The sequence below is a fragment of the Elephantulus edwardii genome, unplaced genomic scaffold (assembly GCF_000299155.1).
Source record: "Elephantulus edwardii isolate Elephantulus edwardi_28Jun2011 unplaced genomic scaffold, EleEdw1.0 scaffold00104, whole genome shotgun sequence".
In the NCBI taxonomy this organism is placed as follows: domain Eukaryota; kingdom Metazoa; phylum Chordata; class Mammalia; order Macroscelidea; family Macroscelididae; genus Elephantulus; species Elephantulus edwardii.
In genome coordinates, this window is record NW_006399854.1 from 4,069,528 (window position 1) to 4,095,568 (window position 26,041).

At 37.0% G+C, this 26,041-nt stretch overlaps 1 protein-coding gene across 1 annotated transcript in view; it reads left to right on the forward strand.

The window, feature by feature from the left end:
* The window catches only part of SLC38A6 (solute carrier family 38, member 6), an 83,443-nt gene that overhangs the window by 30,508 nt on the left and 26,894 nt on the right, over positions 1 to 26,041 (forward strand). The window contains exons 4-6 of the mRNA XM_006891783.1: positions 1,789 to 1,841; positions 7,626 to 7,665; positions 23,020 to 23,098. Coding sequence (XP_006891845.1) covers positions 1,789 to 1,841; positions 7,626 to 7,665; positions 23,020 to 23,098 — 172 coding nt within the window. The remainder of the gene's footprint in view (positions 1 to 1,788; positions 1,842 to 7,625; positions 7,666 to 23,019; positions 23,099 to 26,041) is intronic.

Genomic DNA, 26,041 nt, shown 5'->3' on the forward strand with positions numbered 1-26,041 from the left:
ACAACTTGGTGAGCACGTCCAGGACAGCATCTCTTAGCAGAAATATGTCAATTGGTATACCGTCTACTCCTGGGGCCTTATTTTTTGCTGTTTCTTTCAAAGCAGCTTGAACATCTTTCTTCATCACCATAGCCTTCAGAAATTCATTTTTTAATTGTTTTTTTAATTTAAATTTATTATTAATTTCAGTAAAAATTTACAGAGACTTTGGATTTCCATTCATTCATTGTTGCACATTTCTTCCCTCCCAACCCTCCCTCCTAATACACTACCCTCTTGGAAAAGTAGAAGAAAAATTCTTTCATTGATTTACAAACCCTCCCCCAGGTCCACTTCACCATGTAGCCTTCGCTCTAGACTCCTGTCATGACAAAAATACCTAATCACATATCCCTTTTAAACAGTTTCCCCCCTCATCTGTTTCAATGCAGTATACATTATTGAACCCATCTTTCTCAGTCACTCCCCAACCCCAGGGTCAGTCCTGCTTTACAACAGTGGCACCATGCAGTATTTGTCTTTTTGTGACTGAGATATTTCACTCAGCATAATGTCCTCCAGGGTCACCCATTTGAATAATATTGCATGAGTTCCTTGGTTTTCAATGCAGCATAGTATCGTATTGTGTGAATATACCAGAGCTTCTCTATCCATTTTTTGTTGATGGCCACTTAGGTTGTTTCCAACTCCTTGCTATTGTGAACAAAGCTGCAGTAAACATGGGTGTGCATAAATCTGCTTGGATCTCAGTTATGGTCTCTTTAGGGTATATTCCCAGTAGTGGAATTGCTGGGTCAAATGGTATCTCAATTTGCAACTTTTTGAGAAAGCGCCATACTGCCTTCCACAGTGGTTGCACCAAGAAATTAATTTTTAAATAGATGTCAGATGAGTAGATAGATGATTGTTTGTTGGTGACTGATTTTACATTGTGAGTTAACACTGATGACATTATCAGAAACTTGTTGCTATTAAAAGATAAAATAATTGTATTAGTATATACAGTTTATATTAAATGTGTAAATAGGGAACATTGGTGGCCGAGTGGTAAGAAACTGCACTGCAATACCAAAGGCATGTGGTTCGATTCCACTGGCTGCTTCATGGGATAAGAATGGGCAATCTCCTCCCTTGCAGTTAACTGCCTCTGAAAACCTGCTAGAGGGTCAGCAATAAGTCAGTTCTGAGTCAATGGTACACAACAACAACATACAATTTAAGGGGCAAAATTGTTTCAGCATGTAGAATACATTAAGATACCCATAATAAATAGAATCCCTTAGTAATTTAAAAGAATGAAAACCATTACTACTGCATAAAAATAAACTTTTATATTCTACAAAGCCTTCTGAAAATCCTAAGTCTTCTGAGTTATAATTTGCAGTGAAATGAAAGGCTTGATGCAGGAAATTATCAGACATTTATATAAAATCTTGTTATTGCCTTTATTGGAGAAAGTTGGAAAGAATTTTCTTTTGCTGCATGTAGTCCTGACTGACCAGAATGATGTCGTTTGCAGTTGTTGTTATGTGTTATTGAGTCAGAACTGAGTCATAGCTGACCATCCACTGAATTTTTAGAGACCATAAACCACAGGTGGGGAGATTGCCCTACTTTCTCCCACAGAGTGGCTGGTGGGTTTGAACTACTTGCCTTTGTGTTGCAGTTGACCTCCTTCCCCCTTGGTCACTAGGGCTCCCTTAGTTTGTTGTAGTGAAATAATTTTCCCTTTTAGAGCAAGTTCTCAAAAACTGTGTGTAAAAATTAAATTATAATTTCTCTTAACAGCTGTGACATCTTATGAATATCTTGGACTCTTTGCATTTAGATTACCTGGAAAGGTATTTCCCCCCACCCTCTCGTTGTGTCCAAAGCTAAAGCAGGCATTTCCCTCCCTTCTGTTTCAAGTTAAAAGGTACAAAAGAGAGAGAGAGAGAGATTGGCATAAAAGAACAACAAATGAAAAATGATAGAATGCTGACAGTAGAGAGAAGAAATCTCTGTAGGTATATGCTTATCCTAAAATTATATTAATAAATTCAAGTCAACATTTTGATATTTTAGTATATTTTGCTATATTCAAGGAGAGCAGTGACATAAATTGGCAATGACAGTGACCTATTTTGAATTTTTCCTGTTAACTTTGTGTTCTCTAAACAAAAACCCATCATGAATAGAAAAGCAGAAGCCCAGGTTTTCAAATTATACCATGTGTATTTATGAAATGTGTGATTAGTAGATCATTTAAAAGCTCAGCAATGCCGCTACTAGCTATCTAAATCATAAGGGAGAAAATTAAGGCCCAGAAAAATCAAGAAGCCTGTTTAAATTGTACTTAAAGCCAGTACAAATTCTAGGATTCCAGACTCTTAACTATTGCTTTTCCTGTTCAGAGTAAGAGAAATAATAGCAGTATTTGTTGAGCAGTCATTTGCAGTGAGCATATAAAACTAACTAAAGCCCACCTACTGCCTTATAGCAACTCCCCATTGGTTTCTGATGTTGTAAATCTTAGTCTGTGGAGTCCTGCTGAACAGCAGGTAGATTAGAACCACTGACCTTTTTGTTAGCAGTGTAACACATAATGCACTGCACTATCAGAACTACTTCACATTAACAACAGATTTTAACTGCTTGAGAGGCTTGGCCTTTGCGTTGGTAGCACAACTCCTTATCAAGCAGACCATCCAGGCTCACTAAGGAAAAGAAGCTGCAGACTCACTGCCATCGACTTGGTACTGACTTGTATCTGACCCATCAGACATTTTCAGATGCTGTAAACTGCACGAGAGGAGATTGCCCCTCTTTCTCCCCACAAGTAACTGGTGGATTTGAACTGCTTGCCAGTGCAATTCCCTACCCACTAGGCCACTAAAGCTAAGTAAAAACTTAGTCAGGTAATCAAGAGTTAAGCATTACTATTAGTACTGTATTTTTTTTAAAGAGCAATCATACTTCTAAAGTTCATATTTATTTTAGTTCTAAAGAAGACTTAATTATCTTTGAAAATCTGTGTGTATTTTTTTAATCTAAAATATTACTAGTAGATGGCTAAGGCAATACCTAAGAATTTACTATGAGAGGAAAAAGAACTAGTTAATAATTTAAAATAACTGCATTTATATTAAAATTATTATTTAAAATACAAAAAGGAATACCATGTAAACTCATGACTTGACTCTAATAACTAGAAACCTGAAGAAATTGATATGTGTGTTACCTGACAGTAAATGGCTTTTGTTAGTTTTTGCTGGTAACAATTTTTGGTTTCTTGAGTATCAGAATGTTTCATGAACTAAGTAATCGTTCAAAGAAGAAGAAAAATATTTAGGTAAGAAAATATTCCAATTAAAGTGATTGTCATTCTGTTGTTGCACATCAGTATTTCATCTACATTCCTTGTATAACTAACTACAAAGGTGGGAAGAGAATAGTATGGATTGTCGAAGGTCCCAATTTTCTTTAACTCCAGAGTAGTTGTGGTGTCATTTTGACATACGCAGTTTTAGAAGACAGGTTTGATAGTAAGAGGAAACTCTGCATGAGAAGTTGCTTACTTTTTTGCACTCTGTTTGCTTGCCTGCTTGTTTTATGGTTCCTCCTAACTTCCACAACTGGGCTGAAACCTTTCCTCTTCTCCCCCTTCTCCCCCTCCCCCAAGATAGATGATATTGATAGCATTGTTCGAGAATCAAGTGGTTTTTTTTAAGTGTTTGGAAAGGTCTAAGGAAGATTTCTTTTATAAGTATATTTATTTATTTTTTTACTCATCAAATCTTTATTGAGCAAATTCCATGTACTAGGTACAGGCTGGGTTTAGAAGGGGTCGTAGTACTAGGGATATTGTAGCTGATGTTAGATGGATCTTGGCTGAAAGCAGGGAATACCAGAGGAATATCTATCTGTGTTTCATTGACTATGCAAAGGCATTTGACTGTGTGGATCCTAAAAACTATGGCTGACTCTGAGAAGAATGGGAATCCCAGAACACTTGATCGTTCTAATGCGAAACCTATACTTGGACCAGGAGGCAGTCGTCAGAACAGAGCAAGGGAACACTGCATGGTTCAAAATTGGTAAGGGCGTATGCCAGGGATGCATTGTATCTCCATACCTTTTCAACCTATATGCAGAACAGATTATCCGGGAGGCTGGGCTCTATGAGGAGAAATGTGGGGTCAAAATTGGTGGACGATTTATCAACAATCTGCGTTATGCGGATGACACAACCCTGCTTGCTGAAACTGAAGAGGACCTGAAGCACCTGCTGCAGAGGGTCAAGGACTGCAGCCTCCAATATGGATTGAGGCTCAATGTCAAGAAGACAAAGATTCTCACCACTGGACCAATTGGCGGCATCAGAATGCATGGTGAAGAGATTGAGATTGTACACAGCTTTAGTTTGCTTGTCTCCACAGTCAACAGTCTTGGCACCAGCAGCCAGGAAATTAAAAGGCGCATTGCCATGGGAAAGTCTGCTGTTAGGGACCTCTCCACAGTACTGGAGAGCAATGATGTCTCTCTGGAGACTAAGGTGCATCTGATACAGGCCATGGTCTTTGCAGTCACTTGTTATGCATCAGAGAGTTGGACAATGACCAAGGAGGATAGAAGGAGAATTGATGCCTTTGAGCTATGGTGCTGGAGAAGAGTATTAAGAATACCATGGACTGCTAGGAAAACAAACAGATTTGTCCTGGAAAGGGTTAAACCGGGTAGCTCCTTGGAGGCAAGGATTCTGAGGCTCCGTCTAATATACTTTGGACATGTTGTGAGGAGAGACCGGTCCTTGGAGAAGGACATCATGCTTGGGAGGGTTGAGGGACAGCGCAGGAGGGGAAGGCCCTCTATGAGGTGGATTGATTCAGTGACTGGGATAATTGGGATGGGAGTGTCAGAGACAGTGTGATTGGCACAGGACAGAGCGGAGTTTAGGGCTGTTGTACATAGGGTCGCTATGAGTCGCAAGCAACTCAACGGCACATAACAACAACAACAGGCACTGAAGACAAAGGTTTATAGATCAATCAAAAAAAATACCTTGACTTTCTAAATCTTAAATGCCTAAATTCAAGTACTGGAAAGGAAATTATCTCCTCAAACACAAAACTCACTCTCTGTCACTTGAATTCTGACCCATCGTGAGCCTTCATTGGGTTTCCCAGGCTGTAAAATGAAATGGAAAAAGACAACCCATTGTTCTCCCATAGAGCAACTAATAGATTTGAGCTGCTAAAGACATGCAGCATTTAGGTTAGCAATACAGCATGACATTATGTGCCTTTAACTTCACCAACCTGATTTTGCAAAGAAAAGAAGATCCTGGATGAGATAGATTGACTCAGTGACTGGGGTAATGGAGTAGGTTTGTCAGTGATGATGAAATTGACTCAGGATAGAGCAGGGTTCAGAGCTGTTATACATAGATAGGGTCACTATGAGTGAAAAGTCCACTCGACGGCACATATTAACAGTAGGGGGAATACCACAAATTTCATTTATTACTTGTAATAGATATCTATTTCCTGTGAGAAAGCGTGCAGGCATTTCTGGGCTATGAATGGCATTTCTTCTTGAGTATCTTTTAAGTCCAACTTGTAGGTAAGTTGTAACAGGTACATAAAGTTCTTGTTTAGCATTATTATAGTACAAGAAAGGACTGAAAACCTTTTCAGTGATTTAAAAGCTGCATGTGTAGCAAATGAGGGTGATTGTAATGAATATGTTGAGAGCATGGATTAACCTGTCATTTGAAAGTGAGGGCAAATTTGTGTACATTAAAAAGCAAGAATTATCTGTAAATCAGATTGTAACCCAAATGCCTGGGTACAAAAGTTCAAAACACTCTTTTCACAGATATCCATGACATGCTATGACTGTTTGTTTGTTTTTAAATATTATGCTAGTTTATTTATAGAATTCGAATACATTGTTTTTCACACCAGATTCTTCCAATTTCCCTTACCTCCCCACCCATCAAATTGTACAACACCTTGATGAATACCCCCCCACATCTTCATCCCTCTGTTTCCAGCCCCCCTTGGATGCTCATACACATTCTACAATAATGATTGTATACAATATTTGTCCTTGTGGGACTGAGTTAGTTCACTTAGCATAATGTTCTCCAGTCCTTCCCAAGTTAGTAATTTACAGAATCATTGCTCCTGCGTGCTATGTATAAATGTTCCCTAATTTCTCAATCTTTAAGAGGGTTTATATGCAGAGTTCTTTCTGGAATATGTTAATGTCAATCCCTGTATCTTCAGAGAATCCTTGTCAGATTTTCAGTCCCTAAGGCCTCTAGGTCCAGATAACTTAAATTGTTTCCAAAATAAGCAAGTTTTCTGCTGCTAGAATTCATGGGAGAGATGAGCCTGGTAGATGAGATGAGCCTGTCTTCGTAGGCCTGACTGGTCCTTGAGAGCTGGTCCCTCACACATACACTGGCAGATGCAGATCAACAAAGATTTGAATGATTGAAAGGCCTAAGTAGAAGCAGCATGTTCCCTTGAGTACCTCTGATTACAAGAATAGACAGAGGACTAGCTTGAGTTTCCTAGGATTCTCAGTCAAAGATCATGAGCTAGCAGGTCTGCAAACTGAGTGAGCTTAGTCATCAGGCATATTTTGATTGGCTCAAATCTCTGCTTATTCTTAACTGGCCAGTAAACTTCAAAAGAATCCAAAGTTTTACTTTCTTGGAAAAAATCATAAGATCTAGCTGTACTGGTTCCATATCCTCATATGCTAGCAGCTGTTGAGAGTTGAATAGCAGCTGCCCTGTTTTGAATGCAGAGGAGGCCTCCAGTACATTTCAGTTCTTCTCTCATTGCCATTGAGTTGAAACCAACTAATAGGAAGCCTTCCATTTGCTTTCCAAGGCTGTAAATTGGCTAGGAGGAGATTGCACGTCTTCCTCCCACAGCTAGTGGGTTTGAACTTCCAGAGATTCATAGCATTGGGATTAGCAACACAGCTCCCTAAGAACTGTGCCACCAGAGCTCCCTATTACAGTCCTTGCTGCTTGCTCTTTTGTTATATTTAGCTGAACTTTATTTGGTGTGAAATGTTTTCCCTAAATTTTCTGAATCCATGAGTTTTGAGATTCTAGAGTTTTCGCTTCTAGGTTTTATTAATCCCTAACAGAAGGATGCTCAAAGGCTTGGTGTGTGCCAAACTGATACACTCTGAAGACCGCATCATTTCCTTTTAAGTAAAACAGCTTTAGTGTAGCACACTCCAAAGTGTCTCAATACACTTATAAAAGAATTGTGGTAAAACCAGCAAGAAAGGAAAAATGAGACCAGATAGATTTAATTTCATTTTTTCCTGTGATAATCTATCCATTTCTAGCTTTTAACACCCTTACATGCTTAAAAATGACTGCCAAGACAACTTTCAGAAATGTTCTTTATAGCAACACTGGAACTATTAAGAAAGGCTTTTTTATGTGATGATTATTAATTTTATGTATTATGGCCGGCAAATCTATTTTTTCTCATTTCTCCTCATTCCTGACTTCTGCATTTATTTTTTAGTAATAGATTTTGGACTTTAACAAAATAATGATCCTTTTGTATTACTTTCTCTTTCATTTTCTGAGTACATTTGTTCTTTTGCAGGTGGTGGTGGCAGGCACCATAATAATTCAAAATATTGGAGGTAAGCAATGGCAGATGCACTGCTTATGCATAGATAGATGATCTTCTTGTCTGGAGTTTGCCTCTTAATTTCTTGTCTTAATACAAGACTAAGATGGAACTTGAATTACTGCGAGCATAGTAGCTTCAGAAGCGTTATTACTTTTTTTAAAAAAAAATCTATTTTAATGACCATTGTGGTGATAACTTCTAAATGAATTTCCAGAGAAACCCTTGCTTTCTGGTAGTGCTTCAGTCTTATCACTAGGTCTTCAACACACTTCAAAAACTTTGATTATGAAAGTTGTGGGCTATAGTTTAGAAAAACTGTCTTAAGTGATTCTAACACATTCGCCTCTCTTTTTGCTCCCTCTGCCTGCAGTGCAAATACTACTTTAGTTGGAGTGACTTCAGTTCCTCTGTAAAATTGCTGAGAGTGGAATGGAAAGCAGGGAGCTTAGGGTTGCCTCTTAATCTAAACTTAAAACCCTTACTTAGCACTTTGGGAAGCATAGTAATTCTTTTAGGGTATTAAGGTATCATTAGTACAGGAGAGTTAAATGGAAGAATTTTATTTGGTTCAAAAAATGATCTTTCTCTTTCCAGTAAGGAAATGGCACAGGTGGAGGGGGCCCTGCTCTCCGCTCCGTCGTTCCTGCAGCCTCAGGAGGTCTCCCACCTCCAGTCTTGCCAGCATGCTGGCCCCTGGCAGGCTTAGGCTCCATGGAGCAGAGAGGCACCGCACAGCCCTGGCTGGGCAGGACAAGGAGGCACTTGACTGGCCCAGCCCAGTGGGGTCTCCTGGCTGCTTCAGCTGTGGCCTCAACTGGTCCTGTCACCGTGGCCACAATTATTAAAGTGCCATTTCCTGTCTGGGAAAAAAAAAATGATCTTTCTAAGGTATCTAACAAATTGCCCTTAAGGCCACTGTCAATGTCATTCTTTATTACTAGGAAAAGGAGTAAACCTCAATTGCCAGGACTACCCCTAAATCACTTTCTGAGTGTCTATGTAGGAACTCCTACGAAAGAATTTTTTAAATATAGAGTTTTTATTTTATACTGTTTTGCTTACAAAGAAGAAAAAATGTCTTGATTACAAATTACATCTATAGAATTACCAAAGACTTACTACTAATAAACCATATATGCTTGAAAGAAAAATAAACAAAACACTCCTCATTTCCATCTAATCAAACCAACTTATATCTGCCCTTGGCATGAGTTTTCAGAGGCTATGAATCTCATGGGAGATGATTTCCCATCTTTCTCTCAAGGAGCTACTGGTGGATTCAAACTGCCATGGAGGCATAGACTGCACCATGAGAGCTCCCCTTCTTGAGAAAAAACCAGAAGACATATTTGCGAGAGTCTTTAATATGCTGTGGTGGTGGTGGTGGTGGTTGTTAGAAGCCTTCAAGTCAAGTATGACTTATAGCGACCCTATGAACAAAAGATCTGAATGCTGTTCCTGTGCCATCCTCACACTTCCTGACACACGAGCCCATTGTGGCAGTCACCGCATCAGTCCACCCAGTTGAGGGTCTTCCTCTCCTTCACTGACCCTCTACCCTTCCAAGCATCATGTCCTTCTCCAAGGAATAGCCCCTCCTAGCAACACACCCCAAGTATGTGAGGCAAAGCCTCATCATTCTTGCCTCCAGAGAGCACTCCAGCTACACCCTCTCAAGACTTATCTGTTTGTTCTCTTGACCGTCCATGGGATGTTAAGTGCTCTTGTCCAACACCACAGCTCAGAGCCGTCAATTCTTTTCCTGATTAGGACTTTTGAAATATTACTTCTTCGAAGTGGATTTAGTTCTTTTAAATATTTTTTTTATATTTACAAGACCGTAAGAAGTGCACCCTCTCTTTATTTATTATGGTTAGATTCCAAAGATCAGGTCATTATGTGAAAATGAGGATTATATGAATAGAGGGTGACTGTATTATTATGTAACTACCAGATTACATCATTGTGATAATTTCCAAATGTCTGATGATCATGGCCCCACCAAGGTGTCACATAACCTTCACCATTGCAGTGTATTGCTTCTGCTCCACATGTAAGCATTTATTACTGCCAGATGTACTTAATTAATGTGCAAAATGGTCATATTGTAGATTTTTTGGCTATCATTGTAAATGTGAAATATCTAATGACAGTATAGTTAATAAGTGATGAGTGTTTAGCATCACGTTGAATTTTTGTATTTCTCAATGCATGTGTGTAAAATGTGTTCAGAGAGCATTTTCTGAAAGATAGGATTCTCAATATTAGTGTAAATGGTCTGAGTTTTTTTGCAATGGCAGCCTAGAATGGAAACATAATAGGAAGATCCTATTCTGGTCATACATTCTACTTGTTGTAATTAGATGCATCTAATCAGCTCCAGATCATAGCAACTCTGTATGCAACAGAACAAAACCCTGCCAGATCTTGCGCCGTACTCACAGTTTCTGCTCTGCTTACATCAGTTGTTGCATTTACAGTCTATTCTGTTTAGAGAAGATATTTCTCTTCTTTGCTGACCCTAATAAGTATTCATTACTCCAGAGACTGACCACTCCTTATACTGTACCCAAAGTATGTGAGATGAAGTCTCATCATCCTTGCTGTTAAGGAACATCCTGACTGCACTTTTCCCAAGACAGATTAGATTCTTTTGGTGACCCATCCATTATTCAGAATTCCTCCGCAACACCACAATTCAAAGGTATCAGTTCCTTTTTGGTCTCCCTTATTCATTGTCCAACTTTCATATGCATATGAGATGATTAAAAATACTATGGCTTGAGTCAGGTATACCTTGTCTTTGAAGGGACTTCCTTGCTCTTTAGCACTTTAAAGAGGTCCATGGCATGAGATTTGCCTATTGCAATACATCATTTGATTTCTTGGCTGCTGCCTTCATGGATATCAATTGTAGATCTAAGTGAAATAAAGTCTGTGACAACTTTTATCTTCCGCATTTATCATGATGATGTTTATTGATCGAGTTATGAAATTTTTGTTTTATTTGTTGTCCATATTGAAATTTGTAGTCTTTGAGCTTAATCTGTAGGTGCTTCAAATCTTGATATTTTTACCATAAGTAAACATTCTATAAAGGTTTTAAATACCCTTATTTAGCCATCATAACAATCCTTCAAGGTAGAAAATAGAGCATTTTACCAGTGTTCAAAGAAATGTTGAACACCATTGGGTTGTTTCCAACTTATAATGACTCTTTGTACAACAGAAAAAAAATTATTATCCTGTCCTGTGCCATCTGATTCTAACGTTGTCCTGCATATCTAATTCTAAAGTCTTTTTTTATTTTTTCAAGTATTGTAAATATTTGAAAAGTTGGAAGTTGTTTAAATGTTGAGAATTTGTAGAATTTCAAGGGCACAAAACTGAGTCTTCATTTGTTTCCTAACTTAGTTTCTGGGTAGAGGAAATTAATAAATAATATTTGTTGGATGAGTGAGACAGTTTAACAGGCTTGACTTAAACCCAAAATTTTACTTCAAAGAAACAATTTTATATGTTAATATAAATGATAGGCACTTGCAAGTCTTTAGAATAATTTACAGTTTAGAATTGCATATTGTCCTCAGTGTAAGACATGTTTAAGTTAGGATGATCTACACCTGAGTCTGACGATTCTTTAGTTTGCATACATACAATATTACAGTGCATAAAAAAAAAAAGAAACCCAACAAAAAAAACCCCATCATAGGAAACTCTCACTAATTTTCTGATCAGAAATGGCATCTCCTGTCCCAGGAATAGAATACTTCAGAAAATATCTTCTAGAACCTCCCACCAGTAGATGTGTTACCACAACTGACAAAATATCAACATAGTCCTTATTTTATATACATAGGTATATATGTGTTATATATTATATGTAGTGTCTTGGTTGCATAGTACATAATTGAGCTGCTAACCAAAAGGATAGTGGTTCAGATAAACCAAAAGAAAGATGGTCAGTCTTCTTCCATGCAATCTATAGCTTCTGGGAAATTGCTGAAAGGTCAGCTGAGTCAGTTCCACCTTGACGGCAATGAGTAGTAGTACTTCCAGCTGACTACCACTCATAGCTACCCTATGAGCAACAGATCTGAACCTTGCCCTATCCCGTGCCATCCTCCTGAGCCAGATAGGCTCTGCCTGTTGTCATAGTTACTATGTCTGTCCATTTTGTCAAGGATCTTCCTCTCTACCTCTCAATCTCTACCTTTCCCAGAATGATGTCTCTTTTCAAGGATTGACCCCTCCTGACAATATGCCCAAAGCATGTGAGACAAAGATTCACCATCTTTGCCTTTAAGGAGCCCCCTGGTTACACTTCCTCCAAGACACATTTGTTTTTTTGGCAGTTTATGATGCATTCATTACTCTTCTCCAGTGCCACAGTTCAAAGGCATTGATTCTTCTGCCATCTTTATTCATTGTCTAACTTACAGATGCCTAGGAAGCAACTAAAAATACTGTGGTTTGAACAGTGCACTTTAGTCTTATACTGACTTTCTTACTTTTAAAGTACTCTGGAGAGGTCCTTGAGAGCTGATTTTCCCAATTCAACACATCTTTTGACTTCTTCAGTGCCAATACTCTTTTTTAAAAATTCTCTGCTTTCAGCTAAGATCCATCTGACATCAGGAACAATATTGTATATTCCTCGTAGACCAAGAACAGAGCAAGGGAACATTACATGGTTTTAAATCAGAAAAAGGTTGCATCTGGCTTGTATCCTTTCTACAGACCTATTAATTCTGTATTCTGAGCAATTCATTCAAGAAACTGAACTATATGAGGAAATATGTGGTATCTGGATTGGAGGAAGACTCATCAAGAGCCTGCATAATGAAGGTGATATAACCTTGCATTCCAAAAGTGAAGAGAACTTGAAGCACTTGCTGCAGAAGTTCAAAATCTACAACCAACAATATAGGTTATATCTCAACATTTAAAAAACAGAAAACCCTTCAGTACTGAAAAAGTAGGCCATATCATGATAGATAAATGATTGAAGTTGTGAATTATTTCATTTTACTTGGATCCACATCAACACGATGGTAGCAGCAGTCAAGAAATAAAAAGAGGCATTGCATTGGGAAAATACTATTAAGGACCTCTCCAAAGTTCTAGAACAAAGATGTCACTTTAAAGACTAAAGTATGCCTGATCCAAGCCATGATCTTTTCAGTTACTTCCTTTGCATCTGCAAGTTGGACAGTGACTAAGGATGGCAAAAGAATTGAGGCTTTTGAATTGTGGTATTGTAAGGAGAATTGATCAGCTCATAAACTGTCAAAAGAACAAACAAACATGGCTTGAAGGAAGTGTAATAAGAGTAATCCTTAAAATGATTTTGAAAATCGTGACTTAATTTGGGAGGGACTAGAAAGCATTATGCTAAGTGAACTAACTCAGCCCCATAAGGATAAATACTGTATAAAACCATTGTTGTAGAAATAGAAAGATAACTAGTAAAATGTGTATGAGGATCCAAAGAGGGGAGGGGAGGAGCAGAGGGTTAAAGATGTGCAGGGGGTGACATCTGATGGGAGGGGTGGGTAAAGGAATTGGTAAAGATCCAGTGTGAAGAACAATGTGTATAAACTTTGTAATTAAATCAGTATAAAATAAAAATTTTATTTCCTTTTTAAAAAAAGAGTGCTCCTTAGAGGCAAGGATGGTGAAAATTTGCCTTACTTACTTTGGGCATATTTTCAGGAGAAACTTGTCCATGGAGAGCAGCATCAAGAGGTCAGCAAAAGAAAGGAAGTTCCTCACCAAGATGGGCTGACATCGTGACTCCTACAATAGGCTTGTTGTTGTGTACTGTCAAGTCAGAACCGACCCATAGCTGCCACTCCAGTGGATTTCCAGAGGCAGTCAGTGGCACAGGAGGAAATTGCCTGTCTTTATTCTGCAAAGCAACCAGTGGATTTGAACCATATGCCTTTGGATTGGCAGAACAGTTCCTTACCATTAAGCCACTAGAACACCCTCAGTAGGCTTGGACATGACAGAAGGCATGAGGATGACACATGATAGGGCAAAGTTCAGATCTGTTGTTCATCAGGTCTTTGTCTCTCAATCTCTCTAGATCTCTATGTCTTTTTGTGTCCATCTATGTCTGTCTTTCTCTACCTTTATCCCTCTCTCTAGATATCCATAGCTCTCTAGATCTCTATCTCTGTCTGTCTCTCTCAATCTCTCTCCATTGTGATCTCAATCTTTGGTGATGTCTCTCGCAGTCTTGTGATGTCTCCATTGGTCTCACATTTTTTATTTCTGTCTCTTTCTCTCTTTAAATATCTCTTTAAATTTCTCTACCTCCCTTACCTCCCCCTCTCTCAATATTGAGATGTATATATATATATATATTCTAGAGTATGTCTATATTATATATTTATATAATAATTTATATAAATATATATTGATATGTTGTTGCTGATGTTATATGCTGCCAAGTCACTTGCGGCTCATAACAACCCTATGTACAACAGCCCTACACCCTGCTCTGTACTGTGCCTATCGCACTATCTCTGACACACCCACCCCAAACACCCCAGTCACTGAATCAATCCACCTTATAGAGGATCTTCCCCTCCTGCACCGTCCTTCCACCTTCCCAAGCATAATGTCCCTCTCCCAGAACTGCTCCCTCCTTGAAACATGTTCAAAGTATGTCAGACGAAGCCTCAGAATCCTTGCCTCCAAGGAACAGCCTGCTTTAACCCTTTCCAGGATGAAACTGTTTGTTTTCTTAGCAGTACATACAATACTTCTCTCCAGCACCACAGCTCAAAGGCATCAATTCATCTTCTATCCTCCCTAGTCATTGTCCAACTCTGATGCATAACTAGTGTTCGCAAAGACCATGGCCTGTATCAGATGCACCTTAGTCTCCAGAGTGACACCATTGCTCTTCAGTACCTTGGAGAGGTCCCTAACAGCAGACTTTCCCATCTCAATATGTCTTAATTTCCTGGCTGCTGTTTCCAAGAATGTTGACTGTGGAGCCAAGCAAACTAAAGTTGTGAACTTCAATCTCTTCACCATCCATCTTGATGCTGCCAATTGGTCCAATGGTGAGAACCTTAGTCTTATTGATATTGATATAGTATATATTATTTATATATTATAAATAAATCGAAGCAGGAGTGACATCTACTTCCTAAACAACATGCCTCTTGAAACTCTATAAACTTTGAGAAACAACGATAATTATAGAAAGGCTTCAGGTCTTTTGTTCATAGGGTTGCTATGAGTTATGCCTGATTTGACGGCAATCAACAACAACAGTAACAGTATATATAAATAAAGAGAGGTAGATAGTGCTATATCTATAGCTATATAGAGAGACAGAGGTAGATATAGCTATCTAGATATCTATATATCTTGAAGGTATGCAATTCAAGTCCAACAGCTGCTCCACAGAAGGATGGGCAGTCTCCTCTTATGCAATTAAGTGCCTCTGAAAACCCACTGGAGGGTCAGATATGGGTCAGTTCCAACTTGATGGTACTCAACAACAACAATAGTATGAGTTTTAGTCAACCTCATAGCACCTAACACCACCACCTTTTAAAAATTATGTATAATATTTAACAGCTTCTAAATTTTTTCAAGTTGCAATACCCCTGATAGATTTATGGAAGAGAGAGGCCTTTAAAAAGCAAAGGAAACTACAATAAAGGTTTTATATATATATATATATATATATATATATATATAGTATTTTTCCTTGTGGGACTGAGTTAGTTCATCAGCATAATGATCTTCAGTCCCTCTCAAGTTAGGCAATAATTTTATACTGGATCCAAGGAGAGAGGGGAGGATGGAAGCAGATGGGTGAGGATGTACAGGGCCAGGGTGGGAGGGATTAATCATAGGGTAGTACAATTTGATGAGTGGGAGGTGAGGGAAATGGGAAGGATCTGGTGAGAAAAACAATGTATTTGAATTTTAAATAAACTAGGATAAAAACAGCAAAGGAAACTAGAAGATTCAACATTATCTAAAAATACTAAAAAAGCTGAAATCCAATTTTTTTAAAAAGCAAAATTATTGCAAACTATTCTTAATCAGTATTTATTCTTGAATCTTTTAATAAAAAGACCCAATATATTCTTATAGCTTTATATTCATGTATCTAAGTAATTTGCTTATTCACATAGGCTCTAAGCACATAGTAGACATTCAGTAAATGGTATTTATTGTAGGAGAAGAGGAAGGAGGAGAGAAGAAGAACAGTAACTGGGCTGATGCTTCTTTAGGAGGAAAAGGAGAGCTGACTGATGAGGAAGGGAAGACCACAGGATGTATTAAATGAGCAAAAAGTTCTTACAGGAAAGAGGAACTGTCAGAACTTCACAGAGAAATTTTTTTAAGTCACAGAACGTTACTGCAGTCTAACAAATGGATTGGCAAAAATCTCTCTTTGGTTCACTAAATTTAGAGTTCTAATTGTTATATCTTTCCTTTCAACATGTAGCCCCATATAATATATATGATCGCCTCCCCACATTAGTGAATTAAGGACGTGAAGTAAGTCAGAGTTACAGGGCCTTTTTAACTGCCCTTTTATCTGAGGCATAAGTGAAATTTACTGAAAATCTTTATGTTGTGACAAAGGTTGGAAAGGAGGCATCTGGAAGTTTTAATGTTTAATATCTGTTCAATGCAAAAGAATTCTGTCCTTGAAAGTCAGAAAATAAATGGTTTCCACAGAGAATTCTCTGGTGTTTCATTTTATTATTCTTTTCCTTAAAAATTAAGAAGTATATTTCTCACTCATTTGAACTCCTGCCATAGACCATTCAATAGACTAGAGTATCTTCGAAATATGAAGGTATACCCCACATCATCATCTTTGGCCATGTAAGGTCTGTCTTATTAGTGTTTACAAGTACATGGTAAAAGTGACATCAGTTGATACTTGATGTCTCAAATCTTGTCCAGTCCAAAATATGCGAAGATGAGTAGTTTCTAGGAGTATGTAAAACTCTTAACATAGGAGGGCCCACTGAAAATAAAATACTCTACTTGGCTCCTTAAAACTTCATTTCTTTAAAAGAGATTAAAGATTTAACCACTGCTTCATATTAGGACCTCACAACAATGTATTAGGAAGCTCAAAGATACCAATGCATTTACTTGCTTGCTTTGGTCAAGTCATCACAAAAGATCAATTTCTAGGAGAGGTTAAGTAGTCTGTAAATGTTTGATAAAGAAGTTGTTATATGCTGTAGAGTTGGAACCACTCTTAGCTGACCTTTCAGTGAGTTTTAAGAGGCTGTAAATCATTGGGGGAAAATGCTTGCCCATCTATCTCCCCTGGTGCAGCTTATGGGCTTGAACCATACCCCTTTGGGTTGGCAGCACAAGTCCTTATCACTAGGCCACTAGAGCGAGAAAGTCAGCAGAAGTAAAGGAAGCCGCCAGTAAGATGGACTAACACAACAGTCACAGAGTGGACTCAATACGTACCTATGATCATGCAGACGGCACAGGCCCAGGCAACATTGTGTTCTTTATACGTAAGATTGCCATGAATCAGAGCCAACTCAATGGCAACCGATAACAATATATTGTGGAAGGAGAACCCCAGACGCAAATCATCTTAATTACACTGAAATTGCTAGAATGGGCCAGACTCTTAGTCTGGCCGAATCCTACCTTACTCTAACAGTGTTGAGTAATAACTCAGTTTGGGAATTTTAAAAGAGAAACCTACTAACTCTTACCTGTATTTAGGTGGTGGTTGTAACGTGCCCTCAAGTTGACTGTAATTCGTGTTAACTATTGAACAGTGGATCTAAATCTTGCCCTGTCTAGTACCATCCTCATCATCTCTGCTGTATTTGAGACCATTGCTACAGTAACCGTGTCCACCCATCTTGTTGAGGGTAGTCTTAAGCTGACTTCCACTTTTCCAAACATGTTGTATTTATTTACGTTGACAGTTTATAAGTCTCTGAAGTAGAAAGGCATTTCATTTTCAGCACTGTAAAGATCTCAGATTCTCACTATTTCTCTAATTCACAATATCAATAAAACATGTGAAAAACCATTTGAGTTACTTTTTCTTTTTTTTAAAAAAAATCTTGTTTGCGTAGGATAGTGAAGTGCTAAATCTTTGCGATTTATGGCGTGTTGTGTTGTCTTCCTGGGATACTGAGATTAGGTGTGCTATTGCAACGCCACCTGCTGGTCACACATCTGCAGCCACCCTGCAGGTTTTCTGTGCCTTCCACAAGCACTGCTTTGGGATAGGGGGGTTGGAGGGAAATTTCCTATAGTGCTTTTGGCACAATTTACTAGTAACATCTTTTTAGGGGTTTTAAAAATAAGATATTTCTAAGTAATAGTGAATTTTCAATTCATATAGTCGCTTAAACTTTTTATGGGTCCAAGTGGTACAGGGGGTTCAGAGTTGGTTGAGCTATTAGTTGTAAAGGTCAAACACATCAGCTACTCTCCAGCCAAAAAATGGAGCAGTAGTAATCCACCAGCTGCTCAGAGAAAAAAGGATGGGCAATTCCTCTGGTACAATTAACTGCCTTTGAAAACCCACTAGAAAGTAAACTATGGGTCCCTTGTGACTCCACGGTACACAGCGCCACAGCAATGCTCCCAGAAATCCTACAAGGCATTTCCATTTTGTCCCGTCGGATTGCTTTGAATTAAAATCAAGTCAATATCAGTGAGTTTGGATTTAGGGCAGATTTTTTTACTCAATTTTCAAATTCTGATACATGATTTAAAAAAATAAAGTGATATATTTTAGTAGACTACAGCAGCATTTTCCCTCATTTTCATTTTCATTTGTGAACACCATAAGGAAATAATTTTTTAGAGTTTTTTTGAGAAGGTAGTGGGTTGTTTTTTTGTTGTTTTAAAGAGATTATCTGTATGTTATTTTGAGAGTTGGATAGAATTATGGGCATTAGATATTTAGTAGGACTGGCAGACTAATAATACACTTTGAATAGTATAAACCCATTGCTATCCATGACTAAAAATCTTTAAATAAAATTCAACCTCTCTTAAACAGAAAGGCAGACTTCTGTTTCCTCCCATATTACATCTGTTTGTTTAGGGCTGGCTGCTGACTAATCCTTTAAGAAGTTGCTGAACTTCCTCTAAGTGTACTGAAAACTTAATTCTGTTTTTTAAATAGCTGTACATAATCCTCTTTTCATACAGGTATTTTCAGTGTTTAACAGAAAGGATAATTATCTTTGTAAAGTTAATGATTTCTTAGTCCCAACTTCTGATTAATTTTTTTTTTAATTTTTAGAGTTCTCTGCTTATTTAAAGACAAATTGGAGGACATTTTCAAAATGCTGAAGAAAAAGAGTTCATAAGAATATGTGGCTTGTGGGAAGAGAGACTAGCTTTTGTTTCTTAGATTTCCACATAGTATGAATAGCTCCACCATATGAATGGAAAGTGTTCTCTTAAGAACTGTAGTTCTAGCTATAGGTGTAGTAGAATCCTAGGACTCAAAGCAGTACAGCTCTAACATCAAAATCCTTAGCTCCTCTCAATCTTGGGCTAATCACTTCACCAAACCATCTCCTAAACTGAAAGGAAATCCAGAGAAAAATAATCTCAAGGAGAGGTGAAAATGAGAAATGTTTTTTTAAGCTTTTGACTTAGGGTCTGTGTTATAAAAATTCTTTAGTCTCTTGTAACCCAGCTGTTAAATTCAGCATTTAGAAACAGCTTATTGTTTAAGGTTGATGGAAAAAAAGCAAAGCACAACCCACCAAAACCCAAAACCCGACTCCAGGAGTAGTTAAGCTTTCTATTCTTGTTTTTCTTATGCTTGATTTCTTTCCTCTTCACTCTGCCCTTGTGTTTTCCCACAGCCTAATAGTTAATGGAGCAAGTTTCTCAAGCCAGGCTGGCAGTTTCCACCATCACTAGCTGGGTTGTCTTGGGAAAGTTGCCTCATTCTGCCTCCATTTCTTCATCTCTAAAATAAACAATACCTACAACTAAAAATGTTATAAGGAAATACTTTAAATCACTTAGAAGACTGCCAAATATGTAATAAGCATCTAAAGCCCCAAAATAATAGCTTCCACAGAACGCTTTACCATTTCTTTTTTTAACATCTCTTCCCTCAACTTTCATGCTACCAACTCACGTATTATTTCTCCTTATGATTAAGAATAACCAGATTAGTACCTTACTGCTTGCTATTATCTAAGCAAATGTTATTCTGTTCTAGTCATTTCATATACAACAGTTGGGACAATGATTTCTCACGTGGTTTTTAAAAAAATACTTGGAAATTTGTATTTGATTTAGTTAATGGATTTTTTTTGTTGTTTCTTTTCCAGAATAGTTTCTAGTAAAGAGTTCTCTTAGTTATGTTTAAAGTGGAGAAAAGAATGCCCATTTCTGTAATGTGAAATGAAATGATTTGTAATGGTTGAGTACTTGTCATCAAGGTATGTCTTCTAGTAGCAATAGTGACTGGTGATGTGGAGGCCAGCCTTTTAACTATTACCATAGCTCTTACAGGTGATCCTGTTACAGCTATTTAAAGTACCACATAGTATATCTTGTATTAGGAATCTATGCTATGTTTCAGTGTCAGCAAAAATCATTTACAAATTCATGCTTCTGACCTGTCTCTAAAATTAGTTTTAAATACTTCCTTCTGCCATTGATTGAAGACATGAGACAAATGGTATGGTGGTTTGTTATTTGATTTAGTGAATATTTTGGTTGAAAACAGTGGCAATATGAGTTTTCATACTTAAAAACATTAAAACTTTCATTTTTATGTAAATCTAATGAGGATATGTTTAATTTGTGATCTTTGTTTCCTTTCTGTTTATATAATAAATAAGCTAAGGTAGAAACTCTTGAGCAAAAGTTCAAATATGATTAAGAAAAATAATTTGGACAGAAAATAGGTAGTTTCTTTCTTTGACCTGATCTTATTTCCCCTGTAAAGTGAGCCTTGCGTTTTTAACTCTTAAGATAGCATTCACTAAGAAGAAAGCAATGTTTTGCATGTTTTATTATATTACTATCTTGTGTGCTGAAGGTTTTTCTTTTGTGCAAGAGAGAGAAACATATGTTTGGTGAATGCGTATTTCTTGTAGTATACATGATTCTCCAGATTGGAATCTAGTGAAACAGGACTCTCATTTGAAAACTAAAGAGTTAAGACTACAACAGAGGATAAAAGTGATCAAATGATTAGCTGGAGGCTAATAGAAATTCTGGGAAGAATGACAGATTGTATATTAGAACGAAATATGATCTCATATTCATTGAAGCTTTTTACAACTAAAGATCCAAAAGAAATAATAGAAAATTACTGAAAGAGATAAATGTCTGAAACTTTAGAAATGCTTGTGGTGTTGGATTAATCCAAGCAAAAAAGACTGATGGACAGATAATAAATTTCATTGTGTAGGAAGTCTGCTTTCTTTATTTTCAAGGTACTTTAGTCTAGTTTTTGGGTGTTGTTTTTTTCCTTGCAAGATGTATTTAAGTAGCTCTAGGGCAGTTTCAGAAAGCTTAATTCATGATTCTTATCATCACACCATATGTGTCTTTGGAAGAGATAAAGTATTACAAGCAAAAAATTTCATGTCCCAGAATGGAGGAGATGAAGCTGAACATTCATTCTTTTCTGTGCCAAATTGATGACATATTGCATATAAGAATATAAACAATGGAAAAACCTCTCTTCACATATGAGACCTCAATTGTGCTGCCTCTTAACTATAAGAGATTTGACAGAAATTTCTCAATGGATTTTAGTCAATAGCTGTACTTCTACTGGGGAGGAAGAAATTTACATATAAACTGGAAAAGTACATTTTTTTTCACTACAGAGAAGTGCTTATAAATGTAACTATCTTATGTTTTACTTTCCCGTAAGTGCATGTTATTTGACTAAAATGTCCCTAACTCTCAGTACTGTGTCAGTGACATGCTTTATATTATCCATATAACCAGTATATAAAACATTGTTGAAATAAATCACAAAATAAGATGGAGCTTGAATATTTGTGAAATTATGTTTTTATAAACATGAAATTAAATATCTGAAAGCATTTGAAACTTTGGAAATATCTTAGCTGCCTAAAGTCAGAAAACTATTACTTGTTTCTCTTCAGTACAAGCTTTATCTTTTCTTTAACATGAAAGCATCTGTTTTAGGGAATAGGTGAGGACTGTGGTTAGCATCCTTTCCCACCAGTTCTAAGCAGTCACAACAGAACTATCCTAATCGTCGGGAAATTTGGCTACTTTCAAACATACTGGTTGAAAAATACATAGTCTTCTTCTTAAACTCTTTGAGGTTTTTAATCCATTTTTCTCCAGAATGTTGCCATTCAGACTTGGCATTCTTAATTTTGTAGGTCCAAGGAGAAAGTATAATGTTTCCTGAAATATAAATAAGTAATAAAATTAATGTACACACAGAGAACACTGTTTATTCTTCATGAAGATTTTCATTTGGCTTTTATATTTCAGCACTTAATCTCTGGGGGCTACAAGTGACTCTTGCTCTGTTCAAATGAGGTTCTGACTCCAAATCATCTGAGTTTTTATAGACTTACACATTTAAGTTTAAACTCAAGTATTTATATAAAAATGGGTTGGTTCTGCATTCTGTAGCCATTCTCAAACATTTCCTAATATATGCCAGAAGGTTTAAAGAATTTGCTTTTTTCATAGCTATTTCGGAAATAGGATCATTATTAAAATGCTATAAAAGCCAGTTTCTTCTTGGATCATGTGGAATATAATGCAAGTTTCCAGTTATGATTGCATAGTACAGATAATTCCTGTTTTACAATTAAATAAAACCTGCAAGTTTTAACTGTTTAATATGCTTAATTGCTTCTGCTGAATCTAATCAGTTACAGAAAAATCTAAACACAATTCTGTATAGAGTCTGTTTTTATCTTACAATAGTATTCATAATGTCTCGGGATAGCAAAAAGGAAGAAGAAGAAAACAAGCAGTTTAAGACTTACTTGTAGGAGAAATCTGTCTATTAAAGAAAAAATAATCCAAGTTCTTAACTATTCTCATTAAACATCTATGTCAATTATTGATAAACTAACCTCTTTGGACATAAGTAATAACATCATCAGAGTGTTGTTATTTCTTTTATGAATGGCTTAAAAACAAGACCATTTGTTTTTCCTTAATAGTTTGCTTTGGACTTGCAATGGAAACAAAACTATTCATGAATTTACCAATTTTTCTTCTCTGTAGAGCATGAGTTGTCTGTGGTCTTATCCTTCATGGATACCTGTGTTCTAGATTACTCTTTATAGGGTAAAATCGTAGAATTATAATACAGTCTTTTTATTCTTCTTTACAGCCATGTCATCTTACCTTCTAATTATTAAAACAGAGCTTCCTGCTGCTATCTCAGAATTTTTAAATGGAGACTACAGTGGGTAAGAATATATCACACTTCATCTGTTTATCTACTAATTCAATAAATATTTTTGAGCTGTAGGGAGAAGTATTATTTCTTAAGAAAATACTTCTGATTAGTGCTAAAGAGCAAGGATGTCAGTTTAAAGACTAAGGTATACCTGATCCAAGTTGTGATTTTTAAAAAAGTTTCTTCCTAAGAATCTGAGAATTGGTCAGTGAATAAGGATGACCAAAGAATATGATACCTTTGAACTGTGGTGTTGGATAAAAGGATTAAATATATCATGGACTGCCAAAAAGATGGATAAATCTATCTTGGCAGGGTGTACAACCAGGGTGCTCCTTAGAGGGAAGGATGATGAAACTGTCTCATTCTTTGAGCATGTTGTCAGAAGGGGCCAGACTTTAAAATAAGATATCATGCTGGGAAACATGGGCGTATCAGCTAAAACGAGGAAGACTCCCAATAAAGTGGATTAACACAGTGAGTGGAGGGATTAACAGTGTATTCAAGCATGTTGAAATCATGAAGATGGCCCAGGATCAGGCAAGGTTCAGATCTGTTGTTAGGCTCACTATGAGTTGTAGTTGGCTCAATGACAAATATCAATAACAGCGAAAAGGGCAGTGTAGTCCTTGCCCTCAAGATACAGATTGGGGAAGAAGGTGCAATAGTTAAGGGAGTAGAAAGCAGTCAACAGTCATTTACTGGTTACTCATTATGTACAAGACACTGTGTTGTGAATGATCAGAAATGTCATATGCAGTCTGGGGCTGGAGGGAGGGAGCAAAGGCACCAAGATAGGGTATAAACGGTCTAAGAGTAGGTCTTTGGGAAGTGCAATGGAGAATTTTCTGGGAATATGGAAAAATGAGGATAAAAGAGAGCTGAGAGTACTGAAAATAAAGATCTCTCTAAGGAGAGAAGTGATGATACTGTTGAGCAAATCATAGTGATAAATGTGTGGCAATCAAAACTGTGCTAATGCGATATTCCTATTATAAAGCAAAATAGAAAGAAATTCATTGCAGGGACTTAATTGTTTAAATTTATGTTTTTGAAATATTATAAACAATACTAAAATACATTAACCCTCCTTTCTCCTTCCTTAACTTTAAAAAGGGTAAACCCTAAAGAGTATCGATTCATCAACTTTGGGGGGGGATAAAAAACCAAATTAGGTCATTTCTTCTTTCATACATAGAAAAGAAATGTTGAGAAAAATGAACTTAAAGAAGACAGAATAAATATTTAATTGCCATAAAATTCTAACTTCGTAAAGGCTTGAAGCTCAACATAAAGAAAATAAAGATTCTCACCACGGGGCCAAATGGCAGCATCAGTATGGATGGTGAAAAGATTGAGATAGTTAACAGTTTTAGTTTGCTTGGCTCCACTGTCAACATTCTTGGTACCAGCAGCCAGGAAATCAAGAGACAAATTGCACTGGGAAAGTCAGCTGTGAGGGACCTCTCCAGAGTACTGACGAGCAACGACATCAGACTGGAGACTAAGGTGCTTATGAACTGGGCTATCGTCTTTGCAATTACGTTCTATGCATCAGAGAGCTAGACAGTGACTAGGGATGATAAAAAGAGAATTGATGCCTTTGAGCTGTACCATGGACTGCTAGGAGAACAAACAGGTTTGTTCTGAAGAGGGTGAAGCTGGGCTGCTTTTTGGAGGCAAGGATTCTGAAGTTTTATCTGACATACTTTGGGCATGTTGCAAGGAGGGACCAGTCCTTGGAGAGGGACATTATGTTTGTGAGAGTGGAGGGACAGCGCAGAAGAGGAAGACCCTTGATGAGATGCATCGTTTCAGTGATTGGGGTAGTGGAAGTAGATGTGTCTGAGACAATGAGGTTGGCATAGGATCTTGTAGTTTCGCTATGAGTTGCAAGCTACTTGTTGGCACATAACAACAACAAAAACAACAGCATCACCTTAAGCTACAACAGAAAACCAGGCAGAATTTAGATTTTAATATTTAGTTGTTTTGCCCAGATAATGAAACTATTCTGGAATGTAGGGCACAGTTTTCAAACTAGTTTTTACAACCTGGTTTCCATTGAAGAATTCTACTTAGACAACTGCAAATACATATCTATAAGGAAAACTTGTTGTACTTTAGATCTGAATAGATACCATCAACAAACTGTAGGAAATATAAGACAGAAGTTCTTAGTACTTTTTCAACTGAAGGAAAAAAAATCTCTCTTTGTATAGTACTTTACAGGTTTCCACATTCACTATTCAACTTTGCATTATCTGTAGCTTCATCTAGTTACATTTTCATTTTATGATCTTAGTTTCATAAATGATTACTACAAGTAATAGTTTTGTGAAAAACCACATTTGTATTGGCTATAAAGACAGGACAATTTATATTACTGAAAAAAAATTCTATGTGACAACTACTTTTTAATTTCAGGCCAAGACAAATTTTCTTTTTCCCCTAGAGGAACTCCAGGCAATATGAGGTAGAAGAGTGTTAAATTTGTGTTCCATCCATTTCATATTCAGTAATCTCGGAAAATTCACTTAACTGTTAGCCATGTAACTCTGAGACCTAGACTTCTTCACCTAGTTTAATGATGGTAGCAACATTGTCTTCTCAACCAAGTAGAGATGATCAAAAAGATATATGCACATTAGCTTTTGTAAGCTGATGTTACAATATAAATGTACAGAATTCAGAAATTTTACACTAAAAGTGGTAATACTGCACTAAAAGTAGTATTTCTCTTTTTACTCTGGCTGCCTAGAAGCATAGAGCCAATTTTAAATATATTACATAAATTGTATCATCTAATAACTGTCACATGTGTTTTTATTTGTCCTGGATTTAATTGCTTCTCTGTACAATTTTAATTTCATATGTATTTGTGCTGTTCCGGTCGTTTTTGGATAATCTTCGGTAAAATCTTGCTTGCATGTGAAATCAGTGAGATTGTTCT